This window comes from Phalangium opilio, unplaced genomic scaffold, assembly GCF_054372755.1.
Source record: "Phalangium opilio isolate 3A_F unplaced genomic scaffold, DU_Popi_V2 ptg000013l_1, whole genome shotgun sequence".
NCBI lineage: Eukaryota > Metazoa > Arthropoda > Arachnida > Opiliones > Phalangiidae > Phalangium > Phalangium opilio.
The window spans coordinates 15,969,536-15,992,566 of NW_028324148.1; the positions used below are offsets into that span (position 1 = coordinate 15,969,536).

The following is a 23,031-nucleotide window of genomic DNA, read 5'->3' on the forward strand; positions in this document are numbered from 1 at the left end:
TTCATCTTCGTCCTGATACAAACATTCATTGAACGACAAAGAACCAAAGGAGTCTTCTCCCGCATGTTTTTCGAAGGCTTCACGAAACAAATCGCGTCCAACCATTAGCAGACCCTCGATATAAAGATTGAAAGATTCCTCGGAAGCGAGTCGCACTTCGTAATCGTAAGGCTCCTCCTGATCTTGATGGTCGCGAGGAGGGAAGATAAAAATGGGCTTGTGTTTTAGCAAGAAATCATCAAAGCCGCAATTTTTGATAAACTGGGCGTCGGCTTTGCCAATATTATGATGAACCATACTGATGAATTTGGACCGAGTAAATTGGCCATCGAATTGCCGTGACAATTGGCCGCGGACGCTATTCAGGGAGGAAATTTCGCTTTTAATTCGTTCCAATTGCCTTTTGAGTATTTTAATTTCTTTGGCCGGAACTTTGACGGCTTCGAAGACTCGATCGGGTGACGAGTTCAAAACGAGGTTCATCTTTGTTTCAGACGCGATGTAATAGCCAATGATACACCCGCGTTTCGAGATAATCGGTTGAAAGATGGCCGAATATTTGTCCAAAATGCGTTTCAAATTTGCGTTTGAAGTGTCGCGTTTATCGTTCAAAATTTGATTCAATTCGTCAACGAAAATGACGCGGCTTTGACCGGCGATTTTAATCGATTCTTCGACTAAAAATCTGACCGTCGTAGTTTCGTTTGGAATACGGTTGGCCACTTGACCATCTCGAGTTTCCCCGGCAGTGGCCATTTGCAGCTGCTCATTTTTAGTTTGGCGTGTCGTGGATGACGTAATCTATCCGTGGTGTTTTTCGAAGGCGTCTCTAAACAAATTTCTTCCGGCGTTGAGCAGAGCCTCGCTATGAGCGAGCAGTAACTCTTCGGAACCAAACCTGAGTTTGTAAAGACCCTTATTGTTATAATCAAAAAATTCCGCGTACTTTTCCAAAAACTGGACAATCCCGAAATCAGTGATAAACTTCTTATTAACATTGTTAAAAAGACTATCAACGAGATGTTGGAATCCCTCCAGACCACACTCGACACTGAGTTCCCCGAACACCTCGTGAACGGCTTTCAAACATTCTATTTCGCGTTTAATCACTTTTAATCGCCTTTCGAGTATTCGGATTTCTTCAGGAGGGACTTTGACCTCTTCGAAGACTTGGTCAGCTGAAGAGTTCAAAATGTGGTAGATATTTGGTTGGGGCGCGATGTAATAGCCGATACACTTGGGTTTTTTCGCGTTCGATAACGAGATAATCGGTTGGAAAATGGCCGAATATTTGTCCAAAACACATTTCAAATTTTCGCTCGTAGTGTCCGGATATTCCACGTATTTGTTATTCAAAATTTGACTCATTTCATTATTGAACACGACACGGGTTTCAAAGGCGATTTTAATCGATTCATTAACCAATAATCCGACGGTTTTAACTTCCTGTTTGTCCCTCGCGATAAACGTTGCTGAATTCTCAGGCACTTTAAACCGTTCGGCGTTGGAAATATAATTTTCCAAATCAACTTCCCAATTCAACGAAACGAAAGTTGAATTTTCAATCGCCGATAAGTTAAAAACCTCGGGATGGAGTTTGAGAAACGTTTTATGGGAATTGAACCCAAAGACGAGGGTCATCAAGGAGCAGATATCGCCTTTAATTCCTTTAAAAATGTCTTTGTTCACTCGTAAGGGGCCCGCTTTTTTACCGTAACTCCGCAAGTAATGGCACACTCTTCTAAGTAGAAGTATCTCGCTTTCGACAAAAGCCAGTCGCAAGTCGTTCTCGTGAACGGCGTTAACGGTGCCGTTTTTCAAGTAAGCCTTGATTTCGGCTTTGGAGCGAATGGGCGTGTAATAGGGACCTTTTTTATCGAAGCGTAATTGCGGATACAGAGACGGGTATTTGGCTAAAATCCGCCGCGAATATTTGTCCATATCTTGGCCACCGTGGTTTTGGGCCACGTATAGTTTCAACTGGTCGCTGGCCTGAGTTCGCGTTAAGTTTATGGCCACGTCAGTCCGAATAAACCGAAACGTTTTCGTTGGTCTAAACCAACAAGTAGCTTTCAAAAATTCCCGAAGAAATAATTGGTCACCATCGACTTGCTCAAAATCTTGGGAGGAACTTTGCGACGCCGACATGGCGGTGTCTGCAATAACAATACGCGCTGCTTTTACTATTATAATTTACTGTCACTCGCAGTTGCGTGACACTTGGCGACTAAAACTAACCTTATCAGAAGCCGCGTATCTTGTTTCCTGATAAAATGAATGAGAGCCTAACCGTCCTAAAATGTCGTCGGGATAATAATTTGAACAAGGCTGCAAATGAGTCATAAAAGATACCGATGCTAATAACTTATCCATTAACATTTTCAACACGCGATAACCCGTCCCATATTTTCCAACTCGGGGTTATGACAATTAGGGCAAGCGTAATTGCGAGAAATGTACGTAAAAATCCTCTCCATAGGATTAAAGGACAAGTTCAGGTAACGTAACTGATTATACACCTTAAAAGAACCGCATTTTTCTAAATGGAAAATAAATATTACAATACATTAATTCGCATTTAATTATTCTTGAAAATAATCAAGGACTACCGCGCCCTCATTTATTTAGAGGAGTCTGCTAAACCGAACCATTTTACCCTTAAAGGGATTGGTTGAATTCTTATAAGCTGAGAGAGGTAAGGGGTTCGATTTAGCAGACGCCACTAAAGCAATGGCAGTTGGCGCGGTAGTCCTGGATTATTTTTAATACTAATTAAATTATCATTTGTAATAAGAGATAATTTATTTTTATTTAATATTTAATTCCTTTTATAATTAGAATAAAGGCCGTTCTTTTAATTAAGGTATAATTAGTTACGCGGCACCAGAACGTTTCCTTTAACACGGGCTTAGTTACACGACACCTTTTAACTCTGGTACTGAGTTTGTTATAGTCCTATTTGTCTGTCCCCTTTTCAACGATACCTAAGTACTTGGTGGGTTACGGACAATCAGGGACCGAGTAATTAATCAAAATAGGCGAGATGCAGCCTGATGAAAAATTGTCAATGGATTTAAAGTCAAAATGAAATCGTGACGTAAAAAATGTATTAAGAAAGTAAAATCTTGAAATTCTAATAATCAACTTCTCTTTAATACTCAAACATTTTTTCCTTGTTACAAAGGAATCTAAGAAAAGACGTTGTAATTCTAAATAAAAATGAATAGGGAGCTTTCGGTTGGGGGAGGAGCTAAGATTCGTGAGATCATTTTCACGGCGGCCATACTGGTGGGTTGAATACGGAAGGAAAGCTGATACCCAGAACCTTGGCAAGTCTTAGGAGGGTGTGACGAACTATTCAGCCAACTGAAAGCTCTCTATAGGACAGACTTAATATTAAGGTGGCTTTAGACGTGATACAAGAAAATGAAGGACACGAGACCGGATGAATCGGTTTGCGTGCATTTATCGCAAACTGCGGCGGCCGCCATTAGCGAGAGAGACTCTTCATCGGGTTGGTAATGGACCAAACTCGACAAGAGATCGAGGTAACTTTCATCTCCGTCCTGATACAAACATTCATTGAAGGACAAAGAACCAAAGGCGTCCACCGCGTCTTCCGGGTAACATGACGCGTTTGCTCCCGCGTGTTTTTCGAAGGCGTCTCGGAACAAATTGCGTCCGACCATTAGCAGACCCGTGATATAAAGATTGAAAGATTCCTCGGAAGCGAGTCGCACTTCGTAATCGTAAGGCTCCTCCTCCTGATCTCCGTAATCGTAAGGCTCCTCCTCCTGATCTCCGTAATCGTAAGGCTCCTCCTCCTGATCTCCGTAATCGTAAGGCTCCTCCTCCTGATCTCCGTAATCGTAAGGCTCCTCCTCCTGATCTCCGTAATCGTAAGGATCCTCCTCCTGATCTCCGTAATCGTAAGGATCCTCCTCCTGATCTCCGTAATCGTAAGGATCCTCCTCCTGATCTCCGTAATCGTAAGGATCCTCCTCCTGATCTCCGTAATCGTAAGGATCCTCCTCCTGATCTCCGTAATCGTAAGGATCCTCCTCCTGATCTCCGTAATCGTAAGGATCCTCCTCCTGATCTCCGTAATCGTAAGGATCCTCCTCCTGATCTCCGTAATCGTAAGGATCCTCCTCCTGATCTCCGTAATCGTAAGGATCCTCCTCCTGATCTCCGTAATCGTAAGGATCCTCCTCCTGATCTCCGTAATCGTAAGGATCCTCCTCCTGATCTCCGTAATCGTAAGGATCCTCCTCCTGATCTCCGTAATCGTAAGGATCCTCCTCCTGATATCCGTAATCGTAAGGTTCCTCCTCCTGATCGTCGTAATCGTAAGGTTCCTCCTCCTGATCGTCGTAATCGTAAGGTTCCTCCTCCTGATCGTCGTAATAGTAAGGATCCTCCTGATCTTCGTAATAGTAAGGATCCTCCTGGTCTTCGTAATCGTAAGGATCCTCCTGGTCTTCGTAATCGTAAGGATCCTCCTGGTCTTCGTAATCGTAAGGATCCTCCTGATCTTCGTAATCGTAAGGATCCTCCTGGTCTTCGTAATCGTAAGGATCCTCCTGGTCTTCGTAATCGTAAGGATCCTCCTGGTCTTCGTAATCGTAAGGATCCTCCTGATCTTCGTAATCGTAAGGATCCTCCTGATCTTCGTAATCGTAAGGATCCTCCTGATCTTCGTAATCGTAAGGATCCTCCTGGTCTTCGTAATCGTAAGGATCCTCCTGGTCTTCGTAATCGTAAGGTTCCTGATCTTGATGGTCGCGAGGAGGGAAGATAAAAACGGTCTTGTGTTTTACCAGAAAATTGTCAAAGCCGTATTTCTTGATAAACTGAGCGTCGGCTTTGCGAATATTATGAACGACCAAATTGATGAATCGGGATCGAGTAAATTGGCCATCGAATTGCCGTGACAATTGGACGCGGACGCTATTCAGGGAGGAAATTTCGCTTTTAATTCGCTCGAATTGACGCACGATTATTTTAATTTCTTTGGGTGGGACTTTGACGGCTTCGAAGACTCGATCAGGTGATGAGTTCAAAATGTGGTAAATATTTGGTTGGGGCGCGATGTAATAGCCGATACACTTGGGTTTTTTCGTGTTGGATAATGAGATAATCGGCTGGAAAATGGCCGAATATTTGTCCAAAATGCGTTTCAAATTTGAGTTTGAAGTGTCGCATTTATTATTTAGAATTTGATTCATTTCGTCGACGAATATGACGCGACTTTGACCGGCGATTTTAATCGATTCTTGGACTAAAACTCTGACCGTCGTAGTTTCTTCTGGAATACGATTGGCCACTCGAGTTTCACCGGCGGATGTTGTTGGCTTTTGGGGTCCCGAGTTACGTAATTTGGCAGTGGCCATTTGCCGCTGTTCATTTTTATTGTCGCGTATCGTGGATGACGTAATCTGTCCGTGGTGTTTTTCGAAGGCGTCTCTAAACAAATTGCGTCCGGCGTTGAGCAGAGCCTCGCTATGAGCGAGCAGTAACTCTTCGGAGCCAAACCTGAGTTTGTAAAGACCCTTATTGTTATAATCAAAAAATTCCGCGTATTTTTCCAAAAACTGGACAATCCCGAAATCAGTGATAAACTTCTTATTAACATTGTTAAAAAGACTATCAACGAGATGTTGGAATGCCTCCAGACCACACTCGACACTGAGTTCGCCGAACACTTCGTGAACGGCTTTCAAACAGGCGATTTCACGTTTAATCGCTTTTAATTGCCGCTCCAGTACTCTGATTTCTTCGGGAGGAACTTTGACTCCTTCGAAGAGCAGGTCGGCTGACGAGTTCAAAATGTGGTAGATATTTGTTTGGGGCGCGATGTAATAGCCGATACACTTGGGTTTCTTCGTGTTGGATAACGAGATAATCGGTTGGAAAATGGCCGAATATTTGTCCAAAATACATTTCAAATCTTCGCTCGTCGTGTCCGGATATCCCACGTATTTATTATTCAAAATTTGACTCATTTCATTATTGAACACGACACGGGTTTCAAAGGCGATTTTAATCGATTCATTAACCAGTAACCCGACGGTGCTAATTTCCAGTTTGTCCCTCGCGTTGAACATTGCTCTTTCGGGCACCGAATTCTCAGGCGACGCTGGCACTTTAAAACGTTCGGCGTTGGAAATATAATTTTCACTTGGCGACTAAAGCTTTTAGTTTCAAACTAACCTTATCAGAAGTTACGTATCTTTTTTCCTGATAAAACGCAGTACAGCTTAAACGCCCTAAAACGTCGGGATCATAATTTGAATAAGGCTGCAAATGAGTCATAAAAAGATACCGATCCTAATACCGTGGCCATTTACATTTTGCCCGCCCCCTCGCCATCCAACCATACTAAATAGTTGGGGTTACGACAATCAGGGCCCGAGTAATCAAGCGAAATGATCATAAACATCATCCCCGTCGGATTAACGTTTGCTTATTTACACGACACCTTTTAACTCAGTTTCTACTAGAGATACGGGAATGTCCTTCCAGTATGTTATAGTCCAACTTGTCCCCCATCCAGCCATACTAAAAACTTAGGGCTAAGACAAACAGGGGCCAAGTAATTAAGCAAAACGTAAACAAACTTAACTCCCTCCATAGGAATAGCATTACACCCAACTTTGGAGGCTCGTAACTCTGGTTCTAATAGACATAGGGGGATGTCCTCTGAGTATGTTATAGTCCAATTTGTCCCCCATCCAACCATACCAAGAACATAGGGCTACGACAAACAGGGGCCGAGATATTAAGCAAAATGTTCGTCAACGTATGGTATCTTCTCACCTTTATTTGCTATGTTACTTATGATTTTAGCACTGAACTTTGTAGGCTCATAACTCTCGTTCTATTAGAGATACGGGGATCTCCTTTGGATATGTTATAGTACTCTTTGCTCCCCATACAAGGATACTTTAAACTTGAGGCTACCTCAATATCGTCGTCAACTTATTTTTTGTCTCACTTATTGTTAGGAGGTTACTTTTGATTTTTGAAAATAAACTTTGCAGGCTCGTAACTCTTTTTCTAGTAGAGATACGCGGATGTCCTTTGAGTATGTTATAGCCCAATTTGTCCCCCATCTAACCATACTAAAAACTTTGGGCTACGACAAACTGGGGCCGAGTAATTATAAGTAAAATAGGCGATATGCAGTCTGATGAAAAATTGTCAATGGATTTAAAGTCAAAATGAAAGCGTGACGTTAAAAATGTGGGAAAGGTAGAGAGAGAGACGAAGACAAAGGGAACAGTCTAAGCGCAACAATTTGGAATTTCAAGGCGAGAGATAGAGGGCAGAGCGAGGGGTCGGACGTTTAGGAAAAAGTGTACGGGATTTCGAAATCTAATTTGATTTCTTCGGATTTCATCGGATTTTTTTTACTGATTTTATGATTTCTTTACTGATTTTGTGATTTCGTTGCTGATTTCGGATTTTTTATTTGATTTCGAAATCAGCATTGATTTCGGATTTCTTAAATTGGATTTCACGGGTAGCGTACGGATTTCATGAATGACCGACCCCTCGGGGCAGAGTCATAAGTAAACCCATTTTGAGTATATTGAAAATAAAAGGCACTCCAAGGTTTCCTCGTCACCCGTCCTTGTTGTACAAAGAAGAAAGACATCTCTTTAAAAATTCGTAATCAGTTTCTCGAGAGATTGATTGTCTGTTTTATTATTTTTTATTTATTCCCAAAAGCAAATCAGTTCCTTCAGTTTTATCGTAAGTTCAGTATCAACAGTAAGTATTTCACACAATAAAACACCGTCAAATTTAAAGCGTGAATGACTGTGAGATTTCCTTTAAATCTGTGGTGGTACACTTCCCTCCAAGAAAAGAACTATCACATACTTCTGATATTACGAGTAACAACTGGAGTCCAGCAGCGTGGGAAATAAGGCGGTGACACGGTGCAAATGACCAGTTTAAATATTCCCCGGACCCGTTTATAAATTAAATCGGAGGGGGGGGGTCAGTATTCAAGGGGACCACTAAGAAAATTCAAGGGTAACCTGCAGAGTCCGGACATTATCTTAAATATTTTAATTATCCACTTCTAAAGTTTAGCAGATGACGCGTCCTGGTCATGGGTCATGGACCAGTTTATTTATTCCAGGGCAAGGAGTGTTGCTGGCCCAATGTCCAGTTTTAAAAAAAATCCTTATTCCCCCATGGAGTAAGATTTCCCGTTCAAGCTGGCGTTATCGTTTCTTAGCGACTATCACTTTGAAACAAAAAGGCCTCGGTAGTGGTGATGGGGTAGGGAGTTGGTTTCCTTGAAGGTCGCTATATCCCGTATCTTGGGAAGAATCAAGACGTGACGCGCTTGCGTTCAACAATGGAAGTCCCCCCCCCTCCCCGACCCGTCTCTCGTTTTATCAATTGTTTTATAAACTGAGCAGCAGAGAATTGCGACATTCACAAAATATAGATAAAAATAATTGAGACGACAAAAGGTCAACGTCGCACTCGCACGCTCCACCACCACCATAATGGCGGCGACCCCCCCTCTCAACCCTATTCTAGATATCGTACGCCCCCTCCCCCCACTGGACAGGGTTCCGACGAAACTCATTTATTGAAAATCCCTCACTGACTTTTCCAGTAGCTTATCCCTGGGACCATTTTAAGTACGTGTTTACCCGCAGAGTCCACTACACGATGACACCTGGGCCCATATTTAGCATTGCCCGAAGAAATCATGGTTTGACAGGGTTCGGACGAAATTTTTATATTGAAAATCCCTCCCTGACTTTTCCAAATTATCCCCGACTAAATTCAGCCCATATCCCTGGGACCATTTTAGGTACGTGTTTACAAGAGTCCACTACACGATGACACCTGGGCCCATATTTAGCATTGCCCAAAGCAATCATGGTTTCATATGTCAAACCAAATCCCTGACCTTTAAGGAAGAAACTTTGAATCCACGACTTGGTTCCCCCATTTTCCAAATCCCCGACTTATCCAGGTTGCGTACGAACCCTGTCCCAAGCAATAAAGCTGCTTCCTTGAAAAAAATGTTTTCCCCGTATTTCTTTTTCCCTAATTATATTTCTAGGGTCAAACAAAAGCTCCAATAATGTTCTCAATGTTAAACAGGGATATTTAAATATCAGAATATCAAGTCTTCATTGGGACACGTCATCTCGCGACGATGTATCCTAAACCCGACAAATTTAAAATGAAATTCCCACATCTTCTTTTTTCCTCCATTTTGAAATCAATAAATAATATTTGTTTAATTATTTGAACTGATTAAAATAAATATAGGCGTATTGTCGCGTTATAAACAGGTCCACTCTTCAGGAACTTATTTACTGGACCTATTTTTGCCACATGTTTAAACTCCCCGAGGACCCTGACCCGTGGTAACCCCGGGCATAGCCCACTAGATCACGCGCACCAGGTGCTAAGGTTCAATTATGAGTTTGACCCCTTTTAAGGTCGGATCTCTATAAAAAACGCGGGCTTATCTGGATGAACTCGCGGTAGCCTAGAAGGCCATTTTTAATTTTATCGCAAAATCCGAAATTATCAGCAAACGCCAAGAAAAAGGGACGCCTAGAAATTATTGCGTATCCTTAACAGCCTTGTTTATTGCTAACTTTAGTAATCAAATCGGGAAAAGAAAATTAAACTACTCCAATAATTTCCTAGCAAAAATAAACCCGTCAATTTTTGCCATTTCTCTGAGATTCTTGCAAAAATACACCCGTCAATTTTTGCCATTTCTCTGAGATTCTTGCAAAATTTTCTTGCAAAATATATCCGTCAATTTTTGCTATTTGTCTTAGAATGTTTGCAAAATGGCGCGGGTTTTAATTTTCATTTTTTAGACTTCAATCAAAGTTTTGCAACTTTTAATTATGTTAGATAATAATTGGCAAAATTATCTTACAGGATATTTTGCAAAGCAATCAATAGAAGTTGAATTTAGGCAATATTTTGCGAAACAAATTAAAACATATCCTATATTTTGCAAAAAAAAACGAGAGATTTCCGTAACATTTTCAGGGTTCTGACGAAATTTTTACATACAAAATCCCTCCCCAACATTTGCAGCTTACCCCTGACCAAATTTTGCCAATACCAATATCCCTGGGACCATTATAAGTACGTGTTTATTCCCAAAGCCCACTTAATCACGCCTGGGTCCATATTCAGCATTGCTCCAAGCAATCATGGTTTCATATAACAAACGAAATCCCTAAATCATGCTTAAGTTTCAAGGAAGAATATTTAAATTCCAGACCTATCCTTGACGTTTACCCCCCCCCCCCCATTTTCCGAACCCATAACTTATCCAGGTTGTGTAGGAACCCTGATTTTGCCCAAATTTAAACAAGATCCCTTTGTATTTTCAATCGCAAACAAAGGAAATTGCCGACCAAAATTGCAAAAAGTGCAAAACGTTAGTTTTAGAAAAATTCTAGGAAATGAATTATTAATGAACAATAAGAGAGAGTTTCTTTCAAAAAGCAAAAGGGTTGATTGCCCTTTTTGCAAATTGTTTACGCCTTAAACTCTATTAATAACTATAATAATAGCAAAAAAAAAACGTCTTGACAGATGTCAAAAATTCACTTTAGTATGGCTTTAAAACCCCCACCACGGAGGTCCAAGGTTCCCAACAAAAAACCCCTTAATTAGGCCGATACGCGTTAAGAGTTAAGACCAAGGCTTAAGGAAAAACCCTTAAAATCGAGACGACATTAAATTAACTTGATTAGCATAAAGCGTACGCGGAAATGTAAAAATAATAGTCTGACCCCTACATCGGAAAGCACTAGCTTATAACCAACCAGCTTGAACCGGTTTAAAACACTGGGAAAGCATTCAAAAATTAGGCCCGAATTAGGCCAGACTATATTGCCCCTTTTTTTAATTAAAAACTCACCAAATTTATTGATAAATCTTGGGTTTTTATCCACACAATGTTATTGTTATTCACAGACAGTTAAAAAGGCGATGAAAGGGTTCGCCTATTCGCGAACATCCTCTACAAGTCACGCGTAGAAACACAAGCACTCGCCACACACCACTCGAGTCGTAACGCCATGCATTGCATTGCAGCGTCTGGCAACACTGAACACAGCTGGAGAGAGATGGGGCGGAGCTTCACCGAGGGAACCGACACTAAAGCGTTTTCACTACAAGTTTTCTTTTTGAAATTTTGACATTTCCCAGTGTTAAGCCGATAGAGCTATCTCAGTTGTGACGTCACTCACGTCAGTGCCTAGGTAAAACGTCACGGGCTTAGCTTTGGCATTGGGCGGCCATGTTTGTCTACCGCTTTGGCAGTCAGCGGCCATGTTTGGTAATGCTTTGGTTCTATGGGCAAATAGCATAGGTGACATCACACTAAGGCTACTGAGATAGCTCTATGAACTTATTGATTGCGGCATAGCCCACTCGATCACGCGCTCCAGTTAAAGCTCAAAAAGATAGGGGGAGGAAATTTTCAAGCCCCTAAAATGTCTAATTAACGAACGTTTCTGAACCTAATCTTTTAATTAAAAATGTTCAAAACTTTTATATTAACAAATTGCCAAATATTCAAATAGGGAGCTAACAACTGGCTAGGGGGAAGAGATAGTCTGACGTCATGCAGCCCCCCTCTCTGGTTGGCATTTTTGCGCGTAGAATACTGTTTCTAACCCGCCGTTAGGGGGGATGAAACTCCAGCCAGTAAGAGATAGAACAGGGTGTGACGTTTCAGGGTCAGAACTGTTAGCTCCCTATATGGACACAATTCGATTGAACTTTAAGCCTAAACTTGAAATTTTCTTTTCCCAACAATTTATCGGAGATTTGAGGTTCCGAGTGTCGGTCCCCTCGGTTTTCCAAACACACAAAACTGGTAGCGACCCTGACAACAAGATACAAGAGAGTTTTAGCCAATCAGATTCTAGGATTCGAAGGTAAGCGAGGATTGGGAGGTTGAGGAAATAATATAGTGTTTTAGCGGTTTAGAAAACACCAAAAGTAGCATTGAAGCGCGTATTTTTCTACGAGGGTTACCGCGACTTCAAACACTCTCAATGTTTATTTACTACGGCGCGTTCCGATTAAGTAACCGCTTGCATTGTTCGGTGAATATGATTATCAATCGCGTGATGAGTCGTACTTAAAATACACGGAAAAGGAAAATTCATATTGTTCTCGGTAAAGGAAAGCTTTTAACCCGAAAAATGACGTCACCGCGACGTCATATTGCGAAACAAAAAGCTCAAACTAAATATACATTGTTTGTTTTAGACGCCATCCCATCAAGAATGGTGACGTCATCCGAGGTTAAAATCGTTCAAATTCCGTGGAAACCATGTTCTGTTCTTCTAAGATTTTCGCTACCGAATTATTTCAAAGAGGGGACTGCGCATGCTCTAACATGATTTAATCACAACAAACTCTGATTGGCTAATAGTTCTCATATCATGGGCGGTACGGGGGAAAATTTTTTCAACCAATAGCATACCGGAACGCGTAAAAACGCGTCTCTTGAAAAAATGTAAAGCCTTGGCTATTTGCAAATCGAAATTCTAAGCCTCGGTCGCGTTATATTTTCAAAAGCGCGGTAAAAGCGATTTAAGTGTAATTGTATTTGAGTGGGCGTGGCAGAAAACACGGGGCGCGCGTGCACAGGTGCACGTCAACATCAGCTCGGCGCGGTCGTTGACGCCGACAAAATTACCTTAGCACTCTATATGTCTTCATTGTTTAAGTATTCGGGTCGGACACTTCGAGCCACCGAAATATTATCCCTTTTAATTCACCCTTGAGGCGGGGTTTGTCTCTGACGCTACTAGCTAAGTTACCCAGCGTTGACCCCGCCCCCGAAGTGGAAACCCCTCCCCCATCCCCAAAGAAATAAATATGGCCGTAATAATGCTTTTTCACAACTTTCAAATTCAATAATAAAAAAGGTACGGTTAATTACGGGTTAATTATTTTGACAAGTGTTCGACGCCTCCAAAATGCGCGTTCGGGAAGCCATAATTCACTAGGAAGTTTAAGGATTTAAATGAATTCGGAGAAAATAACACAAAAAACACCTAATTAACATTTATGTTTCGCTTTGCAAAACAGAAAGCCAATTTAACAAAGGCAATGCAAATTAAACGTAATTCGTCTCTAGGAAAATGTGTCGCAAGATTATGACTACGCCAAAATAACAAGAGATTTTCCTATGTACTAGGCCTACGCGACGTCACATGATTCGGGCGGGTGTTTAAATATTTACATAATTCAAAGATACGTGTGATAATTAATAAAAATTCAAAATCCGGTTCAATGTATAAAATAAAATTCAATAACAAATCAGAGGGAGGCCAAGAATTATCATAATACATAAATATTAAGGCTGTAAAACAGTCATAAAACTCTGTTAGTGCCACGAAAAATATTGGTATCTCTAGCATATATACTATATAAAATGTCTCGAGCGCCTTGCTTTGCGCATAATAGTATTTTGTTGCAATCCAAGCCGCTCAAACGCTATAAAAAACTTATTCATTGTCCGTTCGCGGGTTGCTTGGAATCATAGCCCACTCGATCACGCGCTTCACGACGCAAGCCGCTGATCCCCGCCTACAATTACTATCATATTGACTCGTTGTCGCTATTGCCTTGAATTTGTACTTATATTTCGCTTAATCGAAGAGCGATATTCCCTCGTTACTAAAGGGTTTAATCATAGACAGAATATTATGGGTCCTATATGGTTTCAGTATGTCTGCGATTGGCTATACAAATTTAAAATTTGCGCGGAAGGTAACGGCGGACTGATACAGCACCAAAAGCGTGAAATTATTAGGCCTTGGGTCGCGTATTTTTCGGTGCAAATTCAAAAATATGGATCGATAACTATAAATAAAACTAACTTAACGCTTTAGGACATTCAATCTCAATACTTACTCGTTTAAATTGCCGATTAAACTGGATTAAATCCAAGTAAGTTTTCTCTCCGTATCCCAGTCTGACAATCTTGACTTCACCACATCACACCGAAAGGGTTGAAACTAATTTTAGCTACGCCGTTTTTAATCTTTCCAATGATCTTGAAATTTAAAGCCAAGTTCGTACTCACGACTGAATCTAGTTTAAATTACCTCGGTCGCGTTAATATCCTTAATTTTGACTAGTAATTAAATAAACGTCCGAAGTTATCGACTTCGCAAACGCGTCTAATGAACTAGCAGACGACGCGTAACTGAGTTTAAACTCGCGCTGAGAAATACCGCGTGAGTGGTGATGTTATAAATACGTAATGAATTTTACAGACTCAACGGCTAAACTTTAGCTCGCACATTCAAATTACAGTTTTTTCAATAAATATCATTATTCAAGGTTAATTATTATTAATAAATTAATTAAAATATATATTTTCCATGTTTTTCTATATTTTACCCTTCATATTACAGGTTAGGTTAGGTCAGGTAAGGTAAGGTTAGGGTAGGTTAGGTCAGGGTAAGGTAGGGTAGGTTAGGTTAGGTTAGGTTAGGTCAGGTTAGGTCAGGTTAGGGTAGGACAGGTCAGGTCAGGACAGGTCAGGTCAGGTTAGGGTAGGACAGGTCAGGTTAGGTTAGGGTAGGGTAGGTTAGGTTAGGGTAGGACAGGTCAGGTCAGGGTTAGGGTAGGTTAGGTTAGGTTAGGAAGAAGGAACTGGTCGGGTGGTTTTTATGGTCATGAAAATATTGGATTTAAAATAGTTTCCGCGACTTAAATGTACCTAATTAATTTTCATATAATTAACCGCCAAGAAATGATATTTATTGGAAAAGTTAAGTTTTTCCGATTCAACTAGGCCTACATGGATTCGAATTTTTCGATTTTTTCTTTTAGTAAACAACACGATGCCAATTAAAATATTAATTACAATGATACTCACCTTAAATACGATGGTCTTGGGGACCTCGGTGCTTATTACTTCCAAAGAAATTCCGGTCAACATTGGCCGAAGCGTTCAAATTTCGCCAGATGACTTACAAATTGAAAATCAAAACGCTTCCAACCCATGCAAGGTCAAAATGATAACAACCGAACCCATTTACCAAAGAGTGGGCATTTTCGAGCCCACCATCTTCGATTGCGCGTTTCGTCCAGGTTCCTTGACCTACGAGCACTTGGGCTCTCCTCTATTGACGCGCGACAAGGTCAAGTTCAGAGTGTACATTTTCACTCCCAAGGGTACCATCGAGGAATCGTTTACCATGACATTCGTGGTACAAAACGTTCCCTACACTTTGGTATCGGTCAAGAAGAATATCAGGGTGAAGAAGTTCTACGGGGTTTCGGATCCGATTGATGGTTCCGTCATAGAACTTAAAGGTACGTCAAATATTTCCAATAGAGTGCTGTCAGAAGCGCCGGTGTGACGTCACCCATGCTGTTTTCCCATAAAGAAAAAACGGTAACTGTCATGGCCGCCCATTGCTAAAGTCAGACTCGTGACGTTTAACCTTGGATCTGACGTCACAACTGACAGCACTCTATAATACTCGCGCGTCGCGTCTTTATTGTAATTGCTTGAAAAATTGGTTAGCAGCTCGTAAGAACAGCTGCAGAGCGAAGGTATCGCACTTCCAAAGCGACTGGCCATCCTACGGGCAGTTAATATCGGGTCGCGATCGCAAACGCCTGGATATTTTAAAATCGCGATGCGAACCCTTCCTGCAAAACGGTTTGCGCTACGAGCACTTGAAACCGCCGTCCCCGAACAAGGACTTTGTCGTCATACTCTTCGAGGATCGAAGCGGGAAAGAACACGTCCGCGAATGGGTCTACGTCATGGTTAAAATCGAACCGGCCTTCCCCAACTTACAACCCAAACCATCCTTCGTCAGTCGCTTGCTATTAGAGGTCTCCGATCGCGTCTTGACCCCCTTGACCAGCGACATCCTATCAGCGCGCGACGAAGAGACGTCGTCGGAACATTTGATCTTCAACGTCACCGATCAGGACGTCAATTTCGGTCATTTTGTCCATTTGTCCGATCGAAGTCAAGCCGTCTTTTCCTTCAGGCAGATTGACATTGAAAAGTTTGACATAGCTTACCAACCGACGACGGACTTTCCGAACGCCACGAACTACGAGATTCGATTGGTCATTCTGGATGCTCAATTTCTGGCTAGTGACCCCGTGACGCTTCACGTGGTGGTCAAGCCGTCCTCCGCTAGCATTCTGCGCGCCTCCGTCGTCAAAACATTGATCCTTCTCGAGGGTCAGTCGGCGGTCATTGACCAAAATCATTTGGAAGTCATAAATCCAAGCGGGGCCCTCGTTAAGATAGGTGTTCACGGTGGACTCAAACACGGACAACTGAAGGGTTAGTCGCTTTCGGTACTTGGGGGGGGTCATTTTAAAGCTCTGATACCGTTCTTTTGAACAGTGCGCGACAGTAACGCCTTGAGTTTCACCGTGGACGATCTGAATAGCGGAATGGTACTTTACCAACACGATGGTTCGGAGACGGAGCGTGACGTCGTCCATTTCAGAGTCTTCGACGATAAAAGCTCAATTTTATGCAAACTCCCCATTTCAATTCTACCCGTTGACGACGACCCGCCAGTTCTACTGGTCAACAAAGAGATCGAGGTCGAAAATGGGACGCATTTCGAATTGGACGGAAACTACTTGAAATCAGTCGACAAAGACACGCCCGAAGATGAACTGCTCTTCGTCATCCTGGAGAGCCCGAGGTTGGGTCAACTGGTCAAAAGGCCGCCCACCGGTCAAGGCAATGATGGTCATCTACCTTTGAGCAATTTCACTCAACAGGATGTTGACAATGGATATGTACAGTACGTTCATAAAGGCCTTCAAGTAATTCATTTCAAAAAATTTTATTTTGGCGTTGCTGGTCGAATTGAAACTTGGCATTTTGTAGTTGGGCGAAGACTCGTTTAAATTTCTGTTGGAGGACATTAATATCCCACCAAACCAGAGTCCGCCTTATATCTTCAACATCCGCGTGGTCAAAACGGACAACCGGATTCCGCCGGCCAAAGAACTAAGTAGCAGTCTGACTCTTTCAACACCCGAGAATGAAGTGGCCTACTTCGACAGAAATTCCCTGCACTATCAATGCGTGTCCTGCCGACCGAGGGACATCGTCTATACCGTCAAGAATTCCCCGCACGTCATAGAATCCTTGAGGACAAATGGTAATGACGCGCTATAGACTCTAATACAGAGTGACTAAGGTTGGTAGGTGACATTACTCTGGGTTTATTTTCAACAGAAGGCGGCAGAATAGTCATGGCCGATAGCGCGCTATCTTTGGAGGAGAATGGGGCATTGCCAGAACTGTTCAGTTTCACGCAAGAACAAGTCAACCACGGAAAAGTCGGCTACGTTCCGCCCAACTCCGAGATTGGCATTTACCCTTTAAAGGTTCGATTCGATTTCTCGGTGACGCGTAATGGAGAAAAACCACCGTTTACCGGTCAAGAACAGTTCAACATCGTTGTACTACCAGTGAACAATCAGGCAAGTTAGAAACATGACGCAGGGAGCGAGAGAGAGAGGCCAGATCATGGTAAATGAAATAACTTAACGTCGTTTTGCAGCCACCAATCTTGCTGTTGAACTCCTTAACGACGGACGAAGGTTCCAGGACAATCATCTCTTCAAACGACATATCGTTGTACGACCAGGACACTCCGCCAAGCGAATTGCAACTGAGCATACTGACGGTCCCCTTGCACGGCTCCCTGGTCAGAAAAGGTCGCGTCCTAAGAGTGGGTGACTTGATCTACGCCGAGGAAATAAGCAAACTTCAACTGCAGTACGTCCACGATGGCTCCGAGACGCTGCAAGACCAAATAGTCTTCGCTCTCAATGACGGCAAACACTTTGTGTCCTCCGTCTTGAAAGTCGCCGTTCAACCCATTGACGACGAACAACCCAAGTGGATCAACGGTCTCAAGAATCGCCTCGAAGTCCAGGAAAGTGGTCGGGTACAAGTCTCTGATCAGGTAGGTTGGTCGGTGGTTATTTCAACGCTGAACTAATAAGCGGCTTCATCAGTACTTGGCGGCCAAAGACGAGGACACTAATGACGATGACCTGATATTCATTTTGACGCTGGAACCGACGCACGGTTGGTTCACGGAAAATCAGAAACGGGTTCATAGGTTCACTCAGAAAAGCGTTAGATTCGGTCAGGTACGTTGAAATCATTTATTGGACTGGTCAACTGTTGAAATATCAACGAAATCAGGTAGAGTACGTCCACAATGGTCACGAAATCGGTCCACGGGCCATAAGCGAGCAAGCGACCTTCATAGTCAGCGATCGCGTTGTACCATCAATGACGACGGAGCAATCCGTCCTCAAGTTGCGCCTCGTGGTACTTCCGGTTAACAATAGAGTCCCCCGCATATCCGTTCACGGCAGCCTGGTCGTTGAAGAAGGCGGCAACGTGGTGCTGTCGGACGAGGTCATCTCCTTCACGGACGAGGACACCTACCTCGAGAATGTCACTTGTTACGTCGTTCAACAACCGACTTTGGGTTTCTTGGTCAATATCGGACATCGCGGAAACAATTCTTACGAAGAAAGCGAAAGGTCAAACCACCATGGTCAATTAGAACGATTCACGACGTACGATTTAGCCAATCGACACGTCCTTTACGTTCAAGCCAATCACAGGTACTCTTCAAGAACTCCGTTTTTGGTACAATATGACGCGCGATTTTAAACAATGTATTGTTGCAGCGGTTTCGAACCTGAATACGATTACTTTCAAATAACGGCGTCAGACGGAGTTCACAACTCGACGGTGACAACGTACATGGTGACCATTACCCTCGTTCCCGATGAGCCTCCGATTACCACCTTGAAAAATACGATCCTGGTCAAGGAAGGCGCCATGGCCATGATCAACTCGCGCGTTTTGGAAATAAATGATCGCGATTTTCCGGCGGACACCATCTTGGTTTCGGTGGCGTCCCAACCGAGATTCGGGGCCATCGTCGTCTTGACGCAGCAACCCACTGTCCCGGGACAAAGGACCTCGTCATTCACGCCCCTCGATGGTGTCCTAACAATTGAGACTTTTAACGTCAGAGCCTTTTATAAACACGACGACTCCGAGAATTTTAAAGGTAAGGTTAGGTTAGAATAGGCGTGGCTTGTGTTAGAGTAGGCGTGGTTTTTTGTTAGAGTAGGCGTGGCTTGTGGTAGAGTAGGCGTGGCTTGTGTTAGTGTAGGCGTTTCTTGTGTTAGTGTGGGCGTTTTTTGTGTTAGTGTGGGCGTTTTTTGTGTTAGTGTGGGCGTTTTTTGTGTTAGTGTGGGCGTTTTTTGTGTTAGTGTAGGCGTTTTTTGTGTTAGAGTAGGCGTGGTTTGTGTTAGAGTAGGCGTGGCTTGTGTTAGAGCAGGCTGGGCTCTAGGGGGGGGTTCAGGTTTCTGTCTTCAAGGCGCAAAGTTTTCTCGTAGATTCCTTCGATTTGACCATCGATGACGGAGTTTTCAAGCGAATCGAGACGCTGTCCGTCGTCATCACGCCGTTAGATGACCAGGCACCAGTTTTGATTCGTAATTACCCAGTCATCGTGAAGAACGTTAACGAAACGGACTCGGGTGACGCCGCGCAAGTAACATTATCATCCGCCTACCTCTTGGCCGTTGATGACGACACGCCGGCCAATCGCTTGACCTTCCTAGTGACCCCTACCTCCCTCAAGTACGGCATCTTAGTTTTGGAGAACGAGTCGACGTTGCAAGTTCCCGTCACTCAGTTTACCCAAGAAGATATACATTCAAACATAGTCAGGTAAGTTGTGAAGAAACTTTAAATCCCGGACGTACCCCCAAATCCCTGACTTATCCTGGTTCCGCACGGAACCTGTCTTTAGTGTTTTTAATTAGTTTAAAATAGATTGAACACGGTGGTTTATTTTTGAAACACGGGTTCATTAGGTATTTGAGGACCAATAGTACTTCCGCTAATAAAGAAGAGATTGAATTCGTGGTCACGGACGAATTCCGAAACACGTCCATCTCTTTCCTGGAAATAATATTCGAAAGCGCCGATTCAAATAGCAGCAATAGCAATAGCAGCAACGGCAACACCACTAGCACCAATTCGAGCGGCAATTACCCGGACCCCAAACGCAATTTTTTAAAATCGAGCGTCATATCCGTGTACAAAGGCGGATACACCGTCTTAAACGAGGACATCCTCGAGGTTGAGGAACAAATAAAGGAACTGGAGACGCTCAAGTTTGAACTGTTCAAACCGGCCACTTACGGGCACTTGGAAAGCGTCCGGGAAGCCGCTGTGCCCATTCAAAGCTTCGATTATTGGGACCTGGTCGATGGTCAGATAATATACAATCAAAGCTACGATGTCCCCAATAAGAATTCCTCGGACACCTTTGAAATTGTGGCCACGCTGCAGGACTCGCATCTCGATAAAATTCGAATACTGGTCAACATTGTGGATAAAACGCCCTCCTCGAGGTCAGAGTGCACTTTGACCAGTCCGTAGCCATCGCAAACATTTCAATAAATTCCCCTTCTAATTTAATCATAGTTCAGAGGTCAAGACTGGACTGGAGCTGCTCCAAGGAGCACCCGTTACTCAGGATGAAATATTCGCGGAACAAATGCGAGACTTCGACAACCTCAAATCGAAAGGATTTCTGTTAAAATATCGCGCGAAAAATGGAGGCCAAAAAACCGCGTCGCAAAATAACACGTTGTTCAAAATCGTGACGTATCCAAAATACGGCCACGTCACCTTACACCAAAATGGCGAAAAGATAGAGGAGGCCATTAAAGTGGAAGATCTTTTAGGACAACGAGTGGCCTACATCTTCCAAGAAATGGCCAACAAGGTCAAGATGACCGATGATTTAATGGTTTTAGAGGACACCAATGATGGAACGAAATACAGGTAAGACCGCAAGTGGATTGATGATGATAATAATAAAGGGGTTAAAGGTTATGAAACACGTACGGTTCTGTCAAATAGAGTGCAATTTTCGTGGAGTTTATTGCATTTCACGCAACTTTATTACGAAGCTTGCGAGAACGAAGGAAACGTACCAATTGAAATTACTCGAGTGGGAAAAGTGGACAACGAAGTTGCCTTCGTTACCGTTGAGGCGCATGCGCGAACAGCCGAGCTTCTAAGGGACTTCAAACCCGGAACCACTTCACAATTGCAATTCGATTTAGGTGATGACGCTTAATTCTCGTGGCGTGCAATTGCAGGGGCAACTAATTGTTTAATTTTAGGAATTAAATCGGTTGATTGGATTTTGGAAGTAATTAACGATAATCAGATTGAGAGTAATGTTGAGCAATTAACCTTGAGCTTAAGTAACGCCGTCAATTCGTTGCTTGTTTATCCCGAAACGGCAATAGTTAACATTTACGATTCCAGTTGTGGTAAGTCAATGTACTTAATTACAATTCAACGAGACGGTAATTAATTATTAATTAAACTGTAATTAGAACGATGCGCGATTCAAAATGATTCCAGTTCAACTTTGAACCTGGTGACGGCGGATCACTTAAGAAACCCGTTTTTAAACGAGGTATTGAACAATAAATCAATTGCCAACACAGCTGTTGCAATATTGCAATATTTTATTTTTGTTGCAGGCTTGCAACGAACTCAACTACGGTTTACTGCAATTCGCTTCAAATTCGACGCGATTCGTTCGATGCAATGGCAAGAGTTGGTTGCCGTGGCAACAAAATAAAATTGAAATTGCCGCGCCACCCACTTGCGAAAAAGGTAATTGCATTGCCTTTTTCGTAATTTTAATTCGCAATTGCGTATTTTTTTTTATTATGGTTTTGGGGGGCGCAGGATGGCAAAATTTCGGGGAATGGTGTTTCAAATGGTTCAAGCATTTCTTGACCTGGTCAATGGCGCAATTCGTTTGCCAAAACCAGTTGCAGGCGCAATTGGTGACGGTGCAATCTTCGGATCACCAAGAATGGTTGAATAAGTTGGCCAAAAGGCCCTATTGGATAGGTGAGAGTTAAGCCTTGGCGCCACGTGGCCCCTTGTTGCCACTAATTGCCGAATTAATTATGGCAATTATTGCAATTGCAATTGCAGGTTTGTACATTCCGAAGGGGAGCCTGGAATGGAGTTACGGCGGCGGCAGCGGCAATAATAGCAGCACGACGTGGCGGCAATCTTATCGCAATTTCAAAGAGGGTATGAAACTGAGTAAGCGGCGATTGCAGAATCGTTGCGCTTTGGCGAAACGGGACGGCGTGTGGATTGCCAGAAATTGCGAAACCAACAGCCAAACTTATATTTGCCAAAAACCTCCCAAACTATTTTAATACTTGCGTTGCTGCTTTGTTATTCGTTGTAGTTGCAATTTCCTACTCCTCGTTGTTATCGGCTATGTCTACTTCATTTTTATATTATATCTAGAGAACGAAAGATTGTGACGCTCCGCCACCTAAGCGCGGATAGATCGCATTTATTAACCATATTGATCTGATTATATTTTTTGGAAATAGTAAAAATAGTATATTAAGCATAAACGACTCTTTATTGTCTTCTCAAGTTTCTCTTCACAGCCAAATCCCCTTTGAAGCCGAAATTCCCCACCAATGTTTTCCCCTTTCAAGTCGAAATTCCCCACCAATGTTTTCCCCTTTGAAGCCGAAATTCCCCACCAATGTTTTCCCCTTTGAAGCCGAAATTCCCTCAGATTTTTCGCTTTGAAGCCGAAATTCCCTCAGATTTTTCGCTTTGAAGCCGAAATTCCCTCAGATTTTTCGCTTTGAAGCCGAAATTCCCTCAGATTTTTCCCTTTGAAGCCGAAATTCCCTCAGATTTTTCCCTTTGAAGCCGAAATTCCCTCAGATTTTTCCCTTTGAAGCCGAAATTCCCCACCAATATTTTCCCCATTGAAGCCTAAATTCCTCACCAATATTTTCCCCATTGAAGCGTCAATTCCCCACAAATGTTTTCCCCTGTTGAAGCCTAAAATCCCCACAAAGATTTTCCTATGA

General features: G+C 42.8%; 3 protein-coding genes across 7 annotated transcripts in view; 1 reads left to right on the forward strand and 2 right to left on the reverse strand.

Moving 5' to 3' along the window:
- LOC149709591 (uncharacterized) overlaps nt 1-11,437 on the reverse strand; it is a 35,715-nt gene extending 24,278 nt beyond the window's left edge. The window contains exon 1 of the mRNA XM_089864976.1: nt 10,937-11,437. The gene's annotated coding sequence lies outside the window, so the exon portion shown is untranslated. The remainder of the gene's footprint in view (nt 1-10,936) is intronic.
- LOC149709593 (uncharacterized) lies at nt 802-14,093 on the reverse strand. Its single transcript, XM_089864977.1, has 2 exons — nt 13,954-14,093; nt 802-2,156 (listed from the first exon to the last, which is right to left on the reverse strand). The coding sequence occupies exon 2, from the start codon at nt 2,146-2,148 to the stop codon at nt 802-804; it is 1,347 nt and encodes a 448-aa protein (XP_089721103.1). The 5' UTR covers nt 2,149-2,156; nt 13,954-14,093.
- Nucleotides 13,689-22,557, forward strand: LOC149709594 (FRAS1-related extracellular matrix protein 1-like). 5 transcript variants are annotated; one of them, XM_089864969.1, is made up of 19 exons: nt 13,689-13,989; nt 14,881-15,366; nt 15,581-16,363; nt 16,427-16,860; nt 16,925-17,201; nt 17,279-17,526; nt 17,607-18,014; nt 18,067-18,204; nt 18,260-18,690; nt 18,757-19,145; nt 19,477-19,813; nt 19,960-20,502; nt 20,576-20,938; nt 21,017-21,222; nt 21,283-21,435; nt 21,502-21,584; nt 21,652-21,787; nt 21,863-22,030; nt 22,118-22,557. In XM_089864969.1, the coding sequence occupies exons 2-19, from the start codon at nt 14,892-14,894 to the stop codon at nt 22,348-22,350; spliced, it is 5,805 nt and encodes a 1,934-aa protein (XP_089721095.1). In that variant the 5' UTR covers nt 13,689-13,989; nt 14,881-14,891; the 3' UTR covers nt 22,351-22,557. The 5 variants fall into 5 exon arrangements, with proteins under 5 accessions (XP_089721095.1, XP_089721100.1, XP_089721096.1 ...); XM_089864974.1 differs by having other exon boundaries at nt 13,690-13,989; nt 15,584-16,363; XM_089864970.1 differs by lacking the exon at nt 13,689-13,989 and adding an exon at nt 14,018-14,279.
- Nucleotides 22,558-23,031: the final 474 nt, after the last annotated feature.

Bases quoted from the DNA above. Each gene is read 5' to 3' on its own strand.
- LOC149709593 (XM_089864977.1), bottom strand. From the start codon at position 2,148: ATGTCGGCGTCGCAAAGTTCCTCCCAAGATTTTGAGCAAGTCGATGGT.
- LOC149709594 (XM_089864969.1), top strand. From the start codon at position 14,892: ATGCCAATTAAAATATTAATTACAATGATACTCACCTTAAATACGATG. The intron at 21,436-21,501 runs GTAAGTCAATGT...AACTGTAATTAG, and splicing joins CATTTACGATTCCAGTTGTG to AACGATGCGCGATTCAAAAT. The intron at 21,788-21,862 runs GTAATTGCATTG...TGGGGGGCGCAG, and splicing joins GCCACCCACTTGCGAAAAAG to GATGGCAAAATTTCGGGGAA.